General features: G+C 41.0%; 1 protein-coding gene across 13 annotated transcripts in view; it reads left to right on the top strand.

Moving 5' to 3' along the window:
• Window positions 1-20779, top strand: part of tns1b (tensin 1b) — a 176601-nt gene that overhangs the window by 116458 nt on the left and 39364 nt on the right. For 12 of the 13 annotated variants that reach the window (XM_065962511.1, XM_065962501.1, XM_065962503.1 and 9 more), the window contains 9 exons: window positions 6108-6157; window positions 11421-11592; window positions 12487-12537; window positions 12634-12756; window positions 14408-14472; window positions 15712-15795; window positions 17278-17390; window positions 17476-17536; window positions 18771-18846. In XM_065962511.1, the coding sequence (XP_065818583.1) occupies window positions 6108-6157; window positions 11421-11592; window positions 12487-12537; window positions 12634-12756; window positions 14408-14472; window positions 15712-15795; window positions 17278-17390; window positions 17476-17536; window positions 18771-18846 (795 nt within the window). Of the gene's footprint in view, window positions 1-1814; window positions 2139-6107; window positions 6158-11420; window positions 11593-12486; window positions 12538-12633; window positions 12757-14407; window positions 14473-15711; window positions 15796-17277; window positions 17391-17475; window positions 17537-18770; window positions 18847-20779 lie in introns of those variants that run through there. The other variant, XM_065962510.1, reaches the window with a different exon arrangement.

Below are 20779 nucleotides of genomic sequence, written 5' to 3'. Positions count from 1 at the left end.
CAGACAATCCTCAGGTTCTAATTAGCTCTGCACATTCATGAAGAGGCTGAGCCTGAAACACACAGACATTAAACATGTGTTATCAAATGAGTTTCTCACATACTGTATGATCACACATCCATGCAGTATGCATGAGGGTATTTCTGTGTATGTGCAGCTGCTGCCGTCTGGTCACGGGCATTCTCTGTGTGGTTACGCTGTGACGGTCCTGGGAGATGTTTGGCCGCGCCTCATCGCCTCACAGCATCAAAAAGATTTGTCTTATGACTACATGATCCGCTTCACTGGATCACTTTCTATGTCGGCCAGTCTCGAGTTCTTCTACTTCTCCGCTTTGTTGACCCCCGTTATAATGTGTGTGTTTTTTCTCTTTGTGATGTAGAAATTAAATTAAGGCAAACTGAGTTATTGAATCAGAGGGTGCTTTGTTCATAGTGTATTTATGACAACAGGGGAGGGAGAGATAAAGTCCTGGATACTCCTCATACTTAGTAACACTTCAGAGAAGTACCAGCTCTGTTATGTCACCTTTGTTTCTAACTGCGTCATTGAACCAAACAAAGATTCAAGTAAACAGAAAGCCAAGAAGTGCATCTGAAGAGCGTCAGAGAGACAATCAGATTAAATGTGAGACTGCATTATGGTTCTCACCTTCCCAGATTGAAACTTCAATACAATACAAGTAAAATCAAACAATACCGTTACTAGTATCAATATTATGGCAACAAGTAAAAGGCATGAAATATTGGGTAGGTTTCTGTTTTCAATCACCAGAAATTGCAGGCAAACTCCTGCACACTGTCCTAATTGTTTAAATAAATTGGCAACATATCAACTCCTCTGATCTTGTTCTTTTTTTAAAAGAGACAAACGTCACTTTTGTGTCTTTGAGACGGCAAAACAACAACAATCATCAGGCTATGCCAACATTTGACTTTAAATGGACATCTCTCTCTCTCTCTCTCTCTCTCTCTCATCTCTCTCTCTCTCTCTCTCCTCTCTCTCTCTCTCTCTCCTCTCTCTCTTCTCTCTCTCTCTCTCTTCTCTCTCTCTCTCTCTCTCTCTCTCTCTCTCTCTCTCTCTCTCTCTCCTCTCTCCTCTCTCTCTCCTCTCTCTCCTCTCCTCTCTCTCTCTCTCTCTCTCTCATGCAGTAAATGGGTAAAGAAGAAGACTATTGATCAATGAAATAACGGAGATTGAGTTGTTTTAAAACGCGTGGTGGCAAAAAGTATTGGAACATTTTGCCAACCTATAACTTAATTTCACTATTTTTATTGATGTGATCTGTTTATTTTGGAGAAGTGAAGTTTAATCCATCCCTGTAAAAAGATATTGAAAGTAGTATAAATTATTTGTGTTTTTAACTATTTTAAAAAGCAGATGCTTTCAGAAATCTCAGCTGATAATTTTAGTCAGTCATTCTCTTGTAGAATTAATGATTCAGCTTAAACTTCTTGAGATTAAACTAATGATTTGAGTTATTGACTTTTTGGCAGCTTTAAATCAACTGCACAAAAAACCCAATGATCAAAAAGTCTGGAATTAAAGCACATTTTACAAAACTATGTTTCACAGAACATGAGTCACAGACTCACAGAGAGCAGATCTACAGTCTGATGATTCATGTGTTTGTGTGTACAAACAAGCATCAGTCCTGCAGAGATGGAAAGCTTTAACAGTTGAAGTTTAGATCTGTGCACCGATGAGAAAGAGGGAGGGGAAAAGTTGAATATGAGGGGGAGAGATAACGTGATGGGAGGCAGAGTGAGAGGGGGAGGGTGGCTGATTCCCAGACAGAGAGGGAAAGAACAGTGAGCGGACAGAAGGACGGGACGAGAGGAGCGCTGTGGAGGAGTTCCGTCTTAGCGGGAGCATGCAGCGGCCCACTGCAGGCAGCGTCCAAAAATAGAGCCCTCTGTTTTTGTTTTTTTCTTCTTCCTCGTCTTCTTCTACCCCCTTCTCCTCCTCGGCGCTCAAAGAAAAGGGAGAGGTTTCACACAGAAAAGTTCACTGCCGGACGGAGAGCAGTGAGAGGCAGAGGAAGCTCTCCGGAGATGAACCGAGGAGGGTCTTTGAGGAGGCGGCTCTCCTCTCTGAGGGGGGCCTGGAGATGGAGTACAGGCCATCTTTTCAGGAAGGTAGGATGCAAAGGATGGATTTAGTCAACGCTGCTCCTTTATCTTCTCCTCTTTATCACTTGTTGCTTTTTTTCTTTGTTATGAAAACGCTTCTCCCGTCTCCTTCGCGGACTTTTACCAGCCCCCAACGGCTTCCCCCCCACCGCTCCCTCCCTCCTTCACTCTTTCTCAGATGGTTAATTTGAATGGCCTGCTTGTAAAGTCAACGTCCACAGATGGTTTTCATCTGGAAACAGGCCTGCTGGACCCCCCACTCCACCCCCCACCACCTCCTCCTCCTCCCTGACTACCTCGCCTCCCTACTTGGTTTGCAATGCAAGTTCTCAATGGACACAAACCGGTCTGAGGGTGCGGACTGTGTGGCGCTCAGTGTAGTCTGTTTCAGAGCAGCTGCACTGAGGAAATTGATTTGATTTGAACACAAATGATCTTTGTGGTTTGTTTGTGGAGATGTTCAAAATCTTGCAGCTGCTATTTGGAGCATTAAAACTCAGGATCTGATGACTTTTATTGCTGTACTGAACACTTCTTCTTTCATAGAATCATCATTCTCAAACGACTTGTCAGTTTTCGCCCAAAAGACATCAATGTGTCCACAATGAGAGTTATTGTCTTTGAACTTCCCACTACTTCAGTGGGATGCTTTTATGTTTACTCTCCAACATAAATACTGTGGCTCATGCGACTAATTTTAAGCAAAAACTGCACATTAACAGCTTTTTTTGCAGCACAACATAAACACCATCTTCTCCGCACTCTCTCCAGGTCTCTAATTAAGACGTTTGTTTGCACGCTGCTTGAACTGGTGACACCGTGTTTTATGTCTCGGCGTCTGACTAGCAGCGTTTCTCGGACATGTTTACCTTTCCTTTCAGAAAGAGGATCACCTCTCACAGGTCCATTTTAAGAGCACTTTGTGCTTTTGTGCACATGAAGTCCCACAGCTCCACTCAACACGAGCACCTCTTAACTTTCTTTACGCTCTACGTCCGTCTCTGAACCGTCTCCTAAAGGCCATTTCTGGCTCATTCATCTCTGTCCTCCTCTGGCGACTCTCTGCTCTTTATAGATCCCTGCAACATGCTGAAACGTTTAGCCGGAGGAACAGGCAGAAAATGGGGGATTTGCTTTGTCTAACCTCAGCTGGGCCGTGGACTCATGTGGACACTTGAAATAAAGTGAAGTTTTTGTGGGAATGAAAGAACATATTGACAAACACTGTCATCTGATTAGTTTAGTTCTGCAGTTGTGCCTTTAGGTTTATTTATTTGCCTTCAGTTTTACATTAAGCTTGGTTTAAACATAAATTCAACCAATATCTGCATTTCTTTTAATGACTGTGATACTTTTATCATCTGTGTACATCGTAAGCATCTACTTCATGGAGCAGCTGTATGTTTGCTCCAAGAAGTTAGCATGCACCTCTTTAGAAAATCACCACATTGTCAGGACATGGAACTTGCAACAGACCTAAAGCGTTTACATTTTCTTGCACATGTATTTTATGTATGTATTGTATGTATTTTATGTATTTTTAGTTTGGCACCACAAAGCTAAGGCCTGGAAGGAAGGCAATGCTAGCATAGGTGTTGTGCAGCCACAACAAATATTAAAGCTCCTGTGAGGAACTTTTGGTTTGGGTCTCCTGTGGACAAAGCTGTATGTCCACTTCCGTTGCTGATCTTAATCCTGTACATGCTTAAGTAGTGTTTTCGGTCTTTTAACAGTCAAATGTATCACTAGCTGTGACTCTTTGCAGCACAAATGTCTGACACATTCCCTGCGGCAGTTGTTACAAACACTATAAATAAGTTCAAAGAAATAGTTTGTTGTCTTCCTAATTGGCTTGTGTGTTATTTCCAAGTCATTTACAGGCATCAGTATACATTTTAGTCAGTTTTATAACCAGCTAAAAACTCCTCATAGGAGCTTTAAGACATAACAATTTCCCAAACTATCATTTCAATTTTCTTTTAGCCTCTTAAATGTCACAGACTTGAGTCCTTAGGAAGTAAGAAAGACTTTCCCTGATTAAACTCATTGTGTCAATCAATACTCTGTGCTTTTTTGCTGAGTCATTGTTTACTGGGCGATGCAGGAGCAACAGCATGGCAGGCTGTAATCCTTAAACATGGAGTCTCAACATTCAGAAGGTTTCTGTTGGGAGCCAAATCGCCCACAGATGTCTTCAACTTCAATCCCAAAAAAAAAAAGACCACATGATGGTTAAAATTCCCAGGATGATGTCTCAGTGAACATGTGCTCACTGACAGATTGATAATCAGGCGTAAGAAGAGCAGGGCCGGCTTATCCGGGGAGGCTGCTGGTGGTGCTCTTGACACTGATGCTCAGGAAGCTAGTCTGATCTAATGGATGATGATGGATACCAGGCCCCCCCTCGGGTGTACATGTGACCCAAACACTGCAGGGGAGGGAACAAGTCCACATGACCTCTGACCCCCTGCTGGAGCTGGTCTGAGGGGGAGGTGAGGCAGGCGAGGAGGAGTAGAGCCAAACGCAGTCAATCACCTTCAGCCACACTTCCTCTGTGAGGGCCTCAGCGCCCTGTCTCTGAGAGGTTACCATGTGAGGGCGTCCTCAAACTCTCAGCCTGGAGAATCCAAGATCAGAACCTCTTTCTTTATTTCTTTTTTGAGAGTGCAAACAGCACAGAGCTATCTTTTTTACTGCTCTACAGCACAGTGTTAGAGTTTCTTGGTTTACATGAGTTTTACCTCAGTCAGCTTCTTTTCTACAGTGATTGTAGCTTCATGATAAAATCATTCACACATTTAACTACTCCCTACTCTCTATTTAAGGAGGACATAAGAGGACTGAAAATGCAAAACAAACAGACTATGTAGTCCAAACATTCAGTATGTTTACATGCACAGTTAAGTAGAGCTTCAGTTACAGCTTGATTTGGCCATTTCATTGGTCTTATCCTCTTTTTCCTGGTATACAAGCACCAAGTGAGAATACATTCGTTGCCGGAAGTGTGTCCATCTTTGCTACAGCTGGCGGCGATATGCTACCTTTAAAACAGTTACAATCAACACAAAAAAGTTCCTCTCATTCCACGTATTTCAATATGTTGAAGTCCTTTAGCTGACGCAACTAGAACTTTTTCATCTTGTCTGTCTAAATTGGTGGTTCTCACTCTAGCACTCGCCATGTCCCATCCACATCCCATGTCATATACCGGGAATGTTCTACTCGTTTATACTGTTTGATTCCTGCGTCAAAGCCTGAGGGTGAACTGTGAGCATGCCCAGGATGCCCTGGCCAGTTTGTATCGATAGAGGTATATACCGGCAAGAGTAGAGTGACCCCCTAACCACATTATCTAGAGATGTTAGTCATTGTTGTTCCATATTGTAGCTCCATTAACTGGAAACAACCCTGATATAACTGTGATACTTGTACACAATGCAGAGGCAGAATAAAAAGGGTGACAGTATAGTAGCACCCTTATGGACAGCTTCATACATCGCCTGTTATCATTAAGAGTCTTGATAAACATGAGTAGTTTTGAATGTTTACAGTGCAACCTGCTCTGGGGTCATCATGAATCTTAATCCAGAGGGACCTGGTGGAGAAAAATCTGAGCTGGATCAGACACGCTTCGACTGTACTGCATAACAATGTTTTTCAAGATGGGTATTTTTTAAACCCAGTCGTTTTCACAGTGGTCTCTAATGTAGGAGCAGTCTTTGACGTGCAGGCATGTCCCCACAACAGGATATCGAGCTGCATCTTTTAAGACTCTGTAATGAAAAAAAGAAAACAGATCAAGCTGTATTGGTGACATCATGGATTTAGACTGCATGGAAACCTTGATGTTAAATAAAACCAGCAAAGGACTTTTAGAAATGGGATGAACGGCTTTATTAATGCTGAGGTGGGTTTTTTTTTTTTTTTTTACATGCTCTGTTGTTCTTTTTAAATTATAAGTGTTTTTCTTTTCAGGGCTCAACAAAATCCTCAAAGAGCATGGAGTCACGGCGCAGACCATCCAGGTAAGAGTTCTTCCTTCTCTTCTATGAAACTCTGGTATTATTCAAACTAGGGAATAAGTGAGGCTTCATGCCCTGCCATTAAACTGGACCTCACACTGTTTTAGTTTGGACACAAAGATATTGGGTGTCAGGCCCTCTCATCCGGGTCCTCAGGGAGTCACAGATGTTGTCAGTTGTGTAATTGATGTGTAAATTCGACACCGCGACACTTCAGGCTGGCGTGCTGCACTGAGCACGAGCTACAGATTCACTGCAAAGTCAAAGACCTGGTTTTATCTATTTTGTTTTTGTTCAAATAAAAACACCATGATATATCTGGTGTGGAACTGAATTTTAAAAAGTCCATATAAAGAAAAAAAGTGTGCAACAGCAGAGTCATAAGACAGTTATCTCTTATCTCATGGTCTACATCATATCATACTAATTGGTGCGGACAGGTTTATGTTTACATGCTTATCAAGACAGATACTTATTCTCAGAATAGGGGGTTCACGATGTTGAACAGCTGATGCAAAAATAAACATGGGATGCCATGTATGATGTTTTTAGTGTAGTTTTTGAGTTTGTTTTTGATTCAACTGAAGTCACAGCACAAAACCTGTACTGTAGTTCCTCCAGACCACCAACTAACTCTGCACCATTAGAGCCATATGATCAACCAATTTGGCAACAACAAACTGCTCCCCAGATACATTAAAAAAGAACATCTGTAAGAAATGCGGGCGGTTTTCACACTATTCACCAATCTTGAGAAAAACAGAGATAAGGTTGAAAATCTGGGAGATTTCCTTTTAAGGTAGAGTGAGCTATAGCCGTTAGATTCATCTGTATCCTGTGTGGGTTTGGGTCAAAGTTTCAGTTTGTTTAAAGTGTTGTCTGAGCTTGTGTGCACCGCTGCTGTTATAAACAAGTTTGACACAAGTGCAGTTTGTGGGCCTGAAAACCAAAACCAAAAGGATTAAAATAAAGAGAACCAAAAGGTCAGAGAGCTGCAGGTTCTCACAGATAACTGCTAATACAGATACATATTTAGTATGTATTATAGTAAGAATACTAAATATGATGTTGAATGATCTTTGACTCTTCAGAGCGTGAGAAACTATAGATTTGCACCATAAGGAGTTAGAGCAGGTCTAATCTAATTTTTTTCTTACCACTGTAACTTTTGCTGCTTTGCTAAAGTGCTCATGATGGATAGGCCAGGTCTTTGTAATATAGCAATAAGTAAGGTCTTTTACCTGCTTTTTGTAATGTTAACAAAGAGTAAGGTCTTTTACCTGCTTTTTGTAACATAACAATGAGTAAGGTCTTTTTACCTGCTCTTTTGTAATGTTAACAAAGAGTAAGGTATTTTACCAGCTTTTTGTAAAGTGTCTTGAGATAACACTTGTTATGAGTTGACGCTATACAAAATAAATTGAATTGAATTGAATTGAATTAATCAAAGCTGGTATCAAGGATGTCTTTGAGTAGTTTATTAAAAGACGATGTCTTAGTCGATCAAGTTTATTACTATTAAATATCTGGCGAGACCTTTTACGACCTAATGTCTCAGGTTTCCTGATAAAACATGCCTGGTTCACGCTCAGTGAGATCACTGCAGCGCTGAAATTGAGCGTGTGGAGATAAGGCGTCATTTATCAAACACTGTGTGCAGAAAGAAAAAAAAAATAGAGAGCAATCGCTTCATCTCTTCAGCCGATGAGAAGCAGGTTGGCGCTCGGCCGGTCAACGCATGCTGGTGGACCTGGAAAAGGACCAAACCACAGCGTCTATATTGGCCCTGACTGCACCCCGAGGGGAGACACAGACATGTGCAGAGACAAAGGAGGAAGTGGAAAGAGTAAGACAGAGAGAGGATCACAAGAAAATTAAACACCACTAAAGAAAAGATGGAAATCGAGAGAGAAACGGAGTAAGAGATCGAGGTTAAAGTGGAAATAAAAACAACACAAAGTTTTGAATCTCTAACATAGAAAGATACAATCTTTACAAAAATTCAAAACAAGACGTGAGCCTTGCATGAGAGAGGACATGTGTGACATATCTCCTCCATCGGCCGTGATGAATAATTTCCAGTAAGCAGCTTTTGAGTGGCTCCAGATGTACAGAGCAGAGCAGGTTTAAAGGAGAGATCCTCTGTCCCTGCCATATGAGCAATTTCCTCTGGGGCTACTCACAGCTGACAAATGTGGGAAAAATGCTGCTGTCGAGACACCTCTGCTTTAACCTCTTCATCTCACTGCTTTCTGCCAGACGTCTTATACAGGGGAGGACATGATTTTTTTAACGTTGAAGACAGCAGTCAAAATTAAAGCTGGAGTTCAATGAGTTTTGAAATATGCCTTGTGAATTTCTTGCCAAGGGTTGGATGAGAACATGTTTAGCTTAGCTTAGCATAAAGACTTGGAACAGGGGAGAAAAAGCTAACCTGACTCAGTCCAAGTATAACAGAATCGGGCCCTCAGCTCCTCAATGGCTGAGTTAAATGTACAAAATGTTTTGGAGTTGCCCTTCTTTGAAAAGCATCATCAGATTACATAAAGTTTAAATACAAAAGCAAAAGAGCAAAATACTTTTTTTGATACTAAATACTAAATTTTGCAAATGTAAGGGGGTCGAAAACATATATGAATTCACTTTAATGTAATATGTGTGAAAAAAGAGAGATGCTTGTGAAAAATAATAAGAGGGGCTACATATTAGTGATGGCCCAGGGAGTAGGTGCCAAGTAGGAGCCAGGTTAGCCGTTTCCCCCTGTTGTCAGTCTTAATGCTAAGCTAATGTGCTGCTAGCTCAAACTCATGTCAGGGAAAGCAAACAAGTGTATGTCCAGTTATGTTTTAATCCTGGATAAAGCTATTCGTCATAGCTCCCAAAAGTCTGAAGCATTCCTGCAAAGCCTTGTGTTTGAGGTAAACCAAAAAGAGAACGAGTGTTGGACTGTTGGACTGAAATCCTTTGGCAGCAGAGCATCAGATTATTCTGCACAAGCTGTCTGAAGACCTTTGATGGACACGTTTTGCTTGTTTTGGAGCAGCATCTGCTCTTTCTCTGTTTTAAGAGAGAAGTCTTAGATTACATGAATTCAGTTAATCAAGAGATGTTCTGACATAGCAGTGCATGAGTTTTTTTTTCATGATGGACTGTCCATCTCTTCTTTCTTTACTTTCTCCCCTTAACACTTTAATTGTTGACCTTATTTGACTCCAGAAACACCAGCCAAGATAAAAAAAAAAAAACATCTCAGCTGACTTCGGCGCAATTTCCTCCACCAATGCTCACATATGCTGCAACATAAGCTGGCATGTTCATCGACTTAATCAATTTCCCCTCGCTCCGTTCCCCTCTTAGACAGCGTAAGTCAAACAACAACACATGTGTCTAACGCAGAGAGGAGAGCTTACATTTAAGAGGCACATTTCCACCCCCTCTGGGCTTGAATGATATCATTGTGCATGCGGTACTTATGTGGTGTGATGGCTCTTTCCATATGAGGTTTTTTGTTTCTTGTTGTCTTGAAGAACAGTGTTCTGCGTTGTGTTCAGCTTAATCTGAGATGGATTTGGTGCATAGAGAACATACACAAGATTCAGAAAAGCAGAAAGCAGACTCGTTTAGTGTTTATGTTAGCTCCAAATTTAGTGACCTTTTAAAATTGGGATTCCCCCTCGAGTTTAAAACACCCCGAGTCAAGTATGGCAGACAAAGTAAGAGCAGCACGATTAGCTCTGAGCTGCTTCTCTTTTGTTATTGGTTATAATTCCAACAGTGCAACGTCAAGCCGAATTCTCCACAGCGGTGTTAACAGTGGAAAAAAACTTAATCAAGCATTTGGATACCACATTTGGAAACCACACATTAAAAAAAAAAAAAAAAAAAAAAAAAACTGTTTTGGTTAAGGAAAGTATCGAAATGGGGAAAAAAACCATCTATTTCATAAGACTGGTACTAAGGAGAGAAATAAATTGCAAGCTCCTACACACCGTCTAAGATGCATAAATACATTGGCAACATTTCAGTCTCAAACATTCCCAGGAGTCTGCTCGCAATTTTTGACATTTGAGAACAAGAAATAAACCAGTATCAGGTGCCTAGGTCTTCTTTTTGTTGTTGCTGTGGTATCAGAACAGGTGTCGATATTATTGATTTTCTTCTATTTGAATGTTTTCTTTTTGTACTTTTATGTACATGCGGGAAAGGAGCCACAGGTCGGATATGAACCCACACCGCCCCCACTTAGAGGACGACAGCCTCTGTACACGGGGCACACAAACTAACCACAAGGCCTTATTAATTGATTTTTACTTGTGTCACATGCAAGTTTACATTTTTGTAATTGTGTCAAGTCAACCCTAGTAATAAAAGAAGGTGACAAGGTAACCCTTATCATAAAAATGACTCAACTGGAAATATGTTAATGTCCAGACGTACAGCCAACAGCAGGAATACGTCTTAGAGGTTCAAATATTAGCCTCATGTTGACTGAGTTTGATGGTACTCAAGTGAAAAACAAGAAAAAAGTGACACTTTGAGTCATTATGTCTTTACTTTGGAAACGGAGCAAAAGGGGTTAAACAGCAGACTAGAACCAAACTCTGTAATGCATCTTGTGATGTCGCTCGGCCTGAAAGAAATAAGTGTTCCCACATCAAATCACAGGAATGAATCATGCAGCAGTGACGTCTTCTGTATTAAACATTTAACAAGAAGAAGATTCTTAGATCATAATATGAACCTGTAGGTATGACATTTTATGTAGACTTTTACTTTGGATTTAAATTCACATACTGTACATAATACTTAGAGAGAGAATAATCACCTTTTTCACAAGTTATGAACAATGAAGAGAGGAAAAAGTCTGAGTCATAAAACATCACTTGGGCTTGAAACATGTTTTTTAATGCTTAAAGCGAGTAAATTATTATTTTTTGGGGAGCCATAGTGCATCAAGTCTTTGTCCATAAGATCAAACAATGAAGAGCAGACTTTACTTGTTACTGAGTCCTCTTGATTAAGGTTGTTTTTCTCACATATAGATGTTTTAGTTTCTTCTAGATAGAACCTGACGAAACAACAACAGTCCAAAAGCCTGAACACACCTTTGTCCTGGCTTCACTATGGCTGAAATGATCACACACCAACTGAAGCAGGAAACACAACATGTCTAAATCCCATCTCAACTGATCAGCCATGTTGTTCATGTCTGTGAGAATATTAACAACACTAAACTGTGAAACTGTTTGTTTTGTGTGTCTGACAGGAGTGTGAGTCTGCTGCAGGCCCTGGAGGAGAACTACGAGCTGGACCTGGTCTACATCACAGAGAGAATCATCTCCGTCTCCTTCCCCGGCAGCGTGGAGGAACAGAGCTACACCAACAACCTGCGGGAGGTCGCCTCCATGCTGCGCTCCAAACACGGACACAACTACCTGGTATGCTTTACCTGTTTACATCCTGAGGATCCCCACAGGATAATTTAAGGGAGTCATTAGATCTTCCTAGCTCAGCTGATCTTAAGCTCTCTTTACATCTACAACAGAATGGTTATATTTATCTGTGTCTCTACTAGTGATTCAGCTGTCGGTGTTATCTGGTGTTTTACTGGCTAACGGCTGCTACTACATGTCAAGCTGACATCTCACTCAGTCTGTGTACATGATGTTAAAAAAAGTGGATTATAGGGCTGACATGAATATAGGCATATGCATGCTGATCCAGTTATTTCAGTACAACATAATGAGGACATTTGATGCTGCAAAAAGCTTGTCATGTTCATTCTGAAGTTCATCATGACTAACAGCACTGACGTCACTGTCACTCATGAGGTTGATATAAAGATTGGCTGACCTGCAGTTTTTTTCCGACCACTCGATTGGTTGATGCGTTGGTGTAATTTCAGTCGACCATGGTTTTATTTGGTTGACTACAGCTGTACGGAGAAGCTGAGAAGAAACAAATAAACAAATGAAGAACGTAGCTAACCTTTGTGTTGTCAACCTAACTCATTCCCTGCAATACAACTATCGGTCTTTAGTTTCCATTTGTTTCATATAAACCATTCTTATTAGTTAAAGCTAAGCTAGTAAAACACAACAGTTTAGCTGGGTCTTCAGTCTTTGTTGCATTATGACTGGTCAGTGATTGAGCATGACATCACATAGCAACCAATTCAATATTTAAAACCATTTAAGGTCAGGAAAGGTGAATGTGTGTGACTGTAAAGACTCACTGAGAGTCATAAATCATTCAACGATTTCTCTTTTCTGTCAATTCTCAATGAGCTGCCAAACATGTTGTAATAATGTTTATGCTAACTCCATCCTCAGCTCTTCAACCTCAGTGAGAAGCGTTATGACATCAGCCAACTTCATCCAAAGGTACGAGCATCATTACTTTCTCCTCCTCTGTTCAGTTTGATCTTAAATCTGACTGACATTAATCTGATGATTAATCTGAATCCATCTCTCTCTCAGGTGTTGGACTTTGGCTGGCCTGACCATCATGCTCCAGCTCTAGACAAAATCTGCAGCATCTGCAAAGCCATGGACACCTGGCTGAGTGCTGACAGCCACAACGTGGTGGTCATACACAACAAGGTGAGAGGAAAACACAAAGAGAGGATGGTGTGAGGAAGTATCTGTGGACAGTAGAGGGCACCCTCAGGCTCCTGTAAGAACCTCCTCCTCCTGAGGCTGCAGCTGTTTTTTTGTGTCTGTTATGACGTCCTCTTTAAGTGAAAGATCGACATTCAGGGTGGAGTGTTTGTGTGCATGTTTGGGTTGTGCTGGATGAGGGTTAGGAAAACACAAATTAGGTGGGTAAGGCATTCCACTCGACATGGCTGCTTATGTTTATTCATCCTTTAACCTTTAACAATACCATAAAAAACGGAATTGACCAATATTTTCCTGTTGTTGCCTAAATTTACTTGCATAATATTATCCTCTTGTGGCAAACCACACTCATCTGGCTCCTCTGTATGCCGACACAAACCATAAAAAGTAGATCCAAATACAACCGCTTGGGCCAAAGTCCCAGATGTAATAGCTAATCATTTTCACGTTAACCCCTCTGTGTGTCTCCGATTGTGTTGAGCAACATGCGAATTAACCATGGGATCCTTGAGCTGTGTGCCTCATTCCAGGATGTTCCCACAGGGAGGTTACAAACAAGTCGGCTGCCACGGCAACGGAGGGTTATTTTTCAGCGAGTTGAGTAATGCCGGTGATGAGAGTGTGGGTTTGGAGGTTGTGGTCGGTCACTAAGGAAGCAGGCCGTGTCGGGTTTCCTCATATCAACAAATCATTTCCATGGGGCTTCACGCTGTTTAAGTGGCCGCGATATTTATAATGTGGAACACACTTATTCTCCACAGTGACCCTCGCTTTAAACATTGATGGATCTGTAACATGACTGGTTTGTTGTGATGGTGATGGAGACTTCAGCTCAGTGAACTATTCATTAAATACCCATCTATACATTTTTCTTTTCCCAGATTAATATAGATATAGTTCCATAAATATAAGAGTTTAATGATAACAAATAAAAGGCAATTTGTGGTCCATTCCTGATGGCTCTTAAACTTGGACAAAAAGAGGTGTTTTGTGCCAGTGAGTGATGACACAAGTCAAACTCCCTCTGGGATTATGGTTCTTAGCTCTGTGTTCATACGGGGCGAGATGGTGCTCTTTCAGCTTGTTTATGTTTTCACCCCGAGGCTCCAACATGTTTCAACCACATGAGCCCCTCCTTATCCAACCATCAGCCCGACCACCTCATAGGGGGAGAGAAACAGCCCCGCCCACTTCAGGGTTGCTGTCAGTAGATGCATAATGGTGGAGTGTCTTTGCGAGAATACAATACAAAATAAACCAAGAGACTTTCTAAACTGAAGAAAATATTTTTTTTGGTATAAAATACTTAAAAGAAATCTAATGAAGTTTGTGCTGCATGTCTAAATGGTGATCAGTCGTAGAATCGGCTGCACTCAAATGCTAAAGGAGGAGAAGCAGTAAGCTGAAGGGACAGCTTTCCGAAACATCTACTGGATATCACCTTTTACACTAGCTCTAGTGATCTTGTATGAGTGAATTCACCCTCTTGAATCTGTGTTTAAAAACTAATTTGGAATGATTGCAGGTTGTACAGTTGTTTTGAGAATGTTGAACCTACATTTTATATAAACAAACATCTTGCCTTGGGAGATAAAATCTGTAGATGACTCTTGTTGGATTTCTGTCTTTTCAGGGCAACAGGGGCAGGACTGGAGTGGTGGTGGCGGCCTACATGCATTACAGCAACATATCTGCCAGGTGGGTGTACGATCACATCTGTACGTGGGAGGAATTAATTGCAGGCTTGGAATAGAAGCATGAGAGCTTTTGTGCACTCCCATCATCCTTATCATATTTAGTAATCAGAAACTCAGTCCAGTTTATTTCACATTATTCTTTTCCTGCTCTGGATGATCAGATGACTCAAACTAGCAAATTGAGATCAGGTGAAGACAAATTTAGCTCCTGTGAGGTTGAAGTTGTTTAAACATACGGGATGCTGCAACCTTATCGTAATAGTTGGAGTCCAGTAAATATTGACCCTACAAGATACCCCGTCTTTCTTATATCTCACAGCATGTGACTTGTTTTGATTTGGCTGTAAGAGTCAGACTTCAGCTGTCTTCATGCATTACTGATGGTACAATTTAGGAGAGGATAATGAATGTTAGAAGAGACAGAAAAGCAGAGAGGGACCAAGATAAATTTACATTTTTTGAGAACTGAAGGGAAATAGAAAATGGAGAATAAAAAGAGAGATGGAGACATTTTGGGGAATTACAAAATAAACCAGCATTGTTTATCACAAGACTGAAAGCCACATCTGTAACAGACTGAGATCTGATAAACAGGAGAACGAGGGCTGAGGCATGAGACCGGAGAACAAAGCTTTAATTTGGGTATTTTGAAGGGAATCTTTTTTGATATGATAATTATGAGCAGAAAGCAACAAGTTAGCTAACATAGCAACTGGATCATGAGACTCAAGTGATAGGTGCCAGTCCCCTTATTCTAGATTTGATTTAGATATGCCAAAATAGAAGTCGATGTGAAGTGTTAGACAATCAGAGCATGACTCGCTGTTGTTCCTTACAGAACACTGATTGACCGTGAACACAATCCGTTCCCTGCTAAAGTATCAGATTTCACTATAATCCAATTATCCCACAAGTCAGTTTAAAGCTGGCCTGAAATCATTTTGAAACTAAAGTAGAAGTGAAACAGTCAGAAGCTGAACACACTGTGACAGCGACCATCTGAAAAGTTAAGTGAAATGTGGTGACGTTGTGTGCTCCTGCTGAGGGAAGGTTTTTTTCATACGTGCAAGTGTATTTTCCATACAAGTCAGTGGTTTCCAAATCACTAAAGTAAATAACTATGAACAGGCTGCAATTGCATATGCTATATTATATTATATACTTGAAGTATTGTGCATGCATGGCCTATTCTAAAGTGGTCATTACTGTGTGTACTTACTGAATGTCTCTGTTGTTACAGTGCTGACCAGGCTCTGGACAGGTTTGCCATGAAGCGTTTCTATGAAGACAAAGTGCTTCCTGTGGGCCAGCCATCGCAGAAAAGGTCAGTCTTCACTCACTCGTTTGTTTATAGTACGAGTATGACCCCAAAGTTGAACTGCCTCACAGAGATATGTCCGTCTATGATAATACAGTTGTGTCTGAAGATATTATTAGCCACAGAGGTGCAAAAAAACCAACTTAAAGACACAGTTATAGCTTAAAATGTTATTTATCTTAAGACATTCAGAAGAAAAAAAGAGAAGCTGTAGCATCATTTGCTTTGCTCTCTACCAACTCTTTTATTTTGTACCATCTATCTATCAATCAATCTTCATTTGTAAAGCGCCAGTTTATAGTAAAATGTTCTTGAGACACTTTAGAAAAAAACAGGTAAAAAATCTTTGTCATATTATCTACAAAGACCCAACATTAATCCATCATGAGCTCTAAGAAACATTTAGCAAAGTTACAGTGGAGAGGAAAAACTTCCTTTAAGAGGAAGAAACCTCGGACAAAACCAGACTTATAAAAAAGTCAGGAAAATTCAAGACCAGAAAACATAGGTATAAATAATCCAGGTCCAGGTACTCAGGATGGTTAGAAATATATAAAAGGCCTTTAATTAATCGGGCTAGAAGCATTAAAATACACCAACGCTTATCGGCTTGCGCCTTCTTCAGAGTACAGTGGCACACTGAGACAATTATTGCCACTTCAGGTGATGAGTACCAGACTCATGATGAACAGCCGTCTGCTTAAACTGTGATGGGCTTAGAAGATGAGATAGAGGGAGCTGCAGGAAGAAGGAGAAGGATGGAGACAAACAGAGCAAAAACAACAATTAATAAGATTTAAAAAATGTTTGCAGTTATGGTAAACGTATGTGTAATAGTAGCAGAAACTGTAATGATGATTAAACAGGACTTTGCACTTCTGATCCCTGCACTTATTGTGAATTAGTCTGTTCATAGAAAGTTCTGTAAACCGGAGTCAGAGTCCTTATGTGAGTCTAAATACTTGGCTAATGAAGCTGATTCTGATTCTGATTAAGCAGAGTTTGTAGGCGTCTTTTTTTTTTTTTACTGAAAAGCTGCCTGCCGTTTCTTCAGAATGAATTAAAAGTGGGATTTAATGGTGGACAAACAAAAACAATGATTCCAACGAGGCTAAAAAGAACAAAAGATCTGACGGGGATTCCAGAGTTACGTGGTTATTTTTCTGTGGCTTTTCGGCTACTTTCAACCCAGTTTCAAAATACACACAGCCTTTGGATCCAACATCAGTGCAACGGAAAGTGTTTAGTACAGCTTTAAAGTCCTACGTTTATTCTGTTTGGAATAAAACAAGGAGCCGGGTTGGCTCATTCATCAGGGCTGACAAGCTGAGAACAGTCATTTGTTTTCATTTGAGGTCGAAGACACGATTGAATCTCTTTGTTGTGACAAACACAGGATTATAACGTGATCCCTTTGTTGTCAAACAGAAAGGTAATCGTGATATAGTTTGGCAGAAACATTAGTCATGTGTTCTTTCCTCTTCTCAGGTATGTGGAGTACTTCAGCGGTCTGCTCTCCGGGCACATCAAGATCAACAACAAACCGCTGTTCCTCCACCACGTCATCATGCACGGCATCCCCAACTTTGAGTCCAAAGGAGGCGAGTGTCATCCACACCAATGAACTCACTCGTCGTCTCTTTATTGTCCTCAACAAATGACTTACTTTAAAATCTCCTGTTCCAGGTTGTCGTCCTTTTCTCAAAATCTACCAGGCCATGCAGCCCGTGTACACATCTGGGATCTAGTAAGTCTTAAAGCATGCTCACACTCCAACGCTTTTACAAGATTCCTGGGATAGCAAGCTCGTAATGGCTCAATAATAAAAAAAAACCCTGATTTTCCTTTACAGCCTCTCCCTTAACTCTCCTGCCCCCCCCAATATACACATACAGTGTCCCTCTTGCCAGTTTCCTCTCTGTGCTTGCCTCACATTATTGTGTTTAGCTAGCCTCCCCAGCTCGAGGCTCTTGTTTCCCCACTGTAGATCCTTCAATCACTTCTATTATTATTTGTGACCTGAGAGCCAATGAAACAAGCAGACAGGCATCTGTGTGGACGCCTGCAGGGGTTTCCTGTCAGAGGACCCTGCTGGTTCTCAGGGCAAGGCAGGAAATAATGGATTCTGTGCTTTACTGCTGTTGTTTTGGGCTGAGGTGAAGGGAGAGGAGAGGAGAGAGGAGAGCAGAGGACAGGAGAGGAGAGGATACAGGCTATATTTAAGCAATTAAAACATACAGTAGACAGGTTACTAAGTCTTTGAGAACCATAAGATATGCCTATTAGTGGAAAAACATCTTTCCAGATTTCTATACCTAGAAGTTCTATTTGTTCACTTACACCAATTATACCAACCAATTAGAAGATTTCAATTTGTCATCCATTGCAGCTAAGTTGAATAACTTTCAAACGAAGGAGTAGGAGACTCAGTTTGGCCAACTTTGGCTACTACTAAGAAGAATACATGAATGGTTAAAGGAGCAAAGTTAACTGTTGTATGTTTAGTCATTTAAAAAAAAAAAAAAGGCTGGCTTCATGGCTACTGTGTGAAGCCGAGCGTGCTACAGTTGATCTGTTAATACGTCATCCATCCAACAGTGTCAGATCTATAAACACATTTACAGCATGAACAATAACTATGTGTGCACATGTTGTAGACTTCCAGACTGTCAAACCCCTTAAAGCCCGCCCCTCCTCCTCCTCCTCCTCCACTTTCTCTCACATGATAACCATTAGCACTCTGCAGCCTTTGATCTGACTCCCCCACTTACACAATCATGGTGACACTAATACCCAAAATTAGCTCCGCGCTGCACCGCGGTTACACTTTGTGGTGGTAAATGAGGGAATTGATGTAGATGATGATCACGCACACATTGTTATTCCCAGACAATCTGGACTGTATTGTGATGATTTTAACAGCAGTGATGACGGAGGCGGGTTTGTTTTCTAACATGTTGTTTTTTTTTTTCCTTTTGCAGTAATGTCCAGGGGGACAGCCAGACCAGCATCTGCATCACCATTGAACCTGGACTTCTCCTGAAAGGGGACATCCTGGTAAGAAGTGCACAGATTAACTGGACAACAGGGGCATATGTGTGAGATCTAAACATAGTGTCACATCTGAATTTAGAGACACAGCTGGGGAACATTTTTCTTGTTAACTCTGAAATGTGAAGCCAAGAACGGACAAAGTTTATTGTCTTTATTATTCCAGTGTTTTACATCTAGCAGAGAGAAGGAAAATAAATGGATGTTAAATGACAATTAGCATTAGCCTGCCAATGAAAACAGCTGCAGAAATGCACAGACTACATACATAGGTTTTTTTTAATAGTTTATTAGTAATAAGGGAATCCTGTTGGTTTTTCCAAACGTACGTTGGCTGTGTGTACTGATCGCATGTGCCGTAGCAGTTTATAGGATGCATAAGAATGAGGGCTGTAAAATCCTGGGGGAAGACAGTTGGACATGGTCCTATACCTCAGGTTTATGGACCCTCATTAGCACACAATATGTTTTCTGGAAACTATGACGTCAAAACAGCCGCGTTCTTCCTGTCCAACAGCGTCTCTAATACACAGGATACCAGTTTAAATTACAGTTAAGAGTAAGCTGCATGTTTGATAGATGTTTTTTATTCTTTTTGACAGATATTTCTCAATTTGGCGACCATGTGTACTTTAAAAAGGATCCTTGACTAAAAACAGGCATTAATGATCCTTTGTTGAGGAGCTCAAGCAGAAAAAGTGCAATGTCAGCAAAGTTTCCACCTCTGCTGTAATTCAGGCCGTAATGTTATCCATGAGATGTCCTCGGAGCTCATAATGTCAGCGCGGAGACTTCCCCACGAGCACTTACACTGTGCTCAAGGCCGTTCTGTTTTTGCCCTTTCAGAGCTGAACTCACAGTATATCTCATCCTTTATTTAAGACGACTAATGGATTCTGCTGAATGCGTCATCAGAATAAGCCGTGGCTGCTGAAGCTCGTTATTTTGCAGACAAGACAAAGATATGGCCTTAAGGACGAAGCGATAGTCAGCAAGGAGTGTGTTCAGGCATTAAAAACTGCACCACCATGTGTTTGTGGGGTTTTCTAACTGCCAGGAAATAACTGCAGTAATTAGAGATCAATTAGATCACACAGGAAAATCGGGTCTTGTTTGGTTAATTGAATAAGGAAAAGAAACATTTTGTCATACAAAATCAGTCAGAATCTTAAAAGGAATAGCTCAAGATTTTGGTCAATTTACTTTGAGGAGATCAATACCGCTTTCATGTCTGTTCTGTTAATAAGAACTGAAGCCAAAGGAAAGTAAACTGAGACGAGCCAAAACAAAGTCATATCAGAATAATCAGTTCGGCCTCTCACCAAGGTAAAAACAAGATGCATTCAAGCCCCTTTAAAGCTCTCTTATTAACACATTTTCATATGCAATCTGAGCCAGGCTAGCTGGTTCCCAGTCCTTGTCTTCGTGCTAAGCTAGCAGGCAGCTGGCTAACGGTAGCTTCAAATTTAGCGTACCGACATGAGAGGGACAATCATTTTCTAATCTAACTCTTGGCAATAAAAGCACCGAGTTAATTTCCCAGATGTCTAAAGCTGATTTGTTTCTCATGAAGGGGTCTCAGCTGAAAACACGTCACACCTCCAAAGGCAACATGTAATCTTGAAATTACTGTTTTACTCCTTCAGTTTTTCGTTTCACATACTAGGCTCGCCAGTTTTGTTCCCCTCATGAAACGGACCCCTCTGTGGGAGGTTCTCCTCATCCCAGAAAGCCGCTCTAAGCCACTGGATATTCTGCTTCGCCTCCCTCTCACTCTCAATCCTTTATTTGCTTGTTTGGATTTGGGAACGTTATATGTTTCCGTCTTACTTGGCCCCCACAAGTAGAAAATAGGTTTAGGTGGAAAGCAAATCAGTCCCACATTCCTCAAACATCACATTGAAATCAAGATTTAGTCGATGCTTTCTGGTCAAATCTA

Source organism: Labrus bergylta, chromosome 13 (assembly GCF_963930695.1).
Source record: "Labrus bergylta chromosome 13, fLabBer1.1, whole genome shotgun sequence".
NCBI classification, from domain to species: Eukaryota; Metazoa; Chordata; class Actinopteri; order Labriformes; family Labridae; genus Labrus; species Labrus bergylta.
This window is presented reverse-complemented; position numbering and strand designations above follow the sequence as displayed.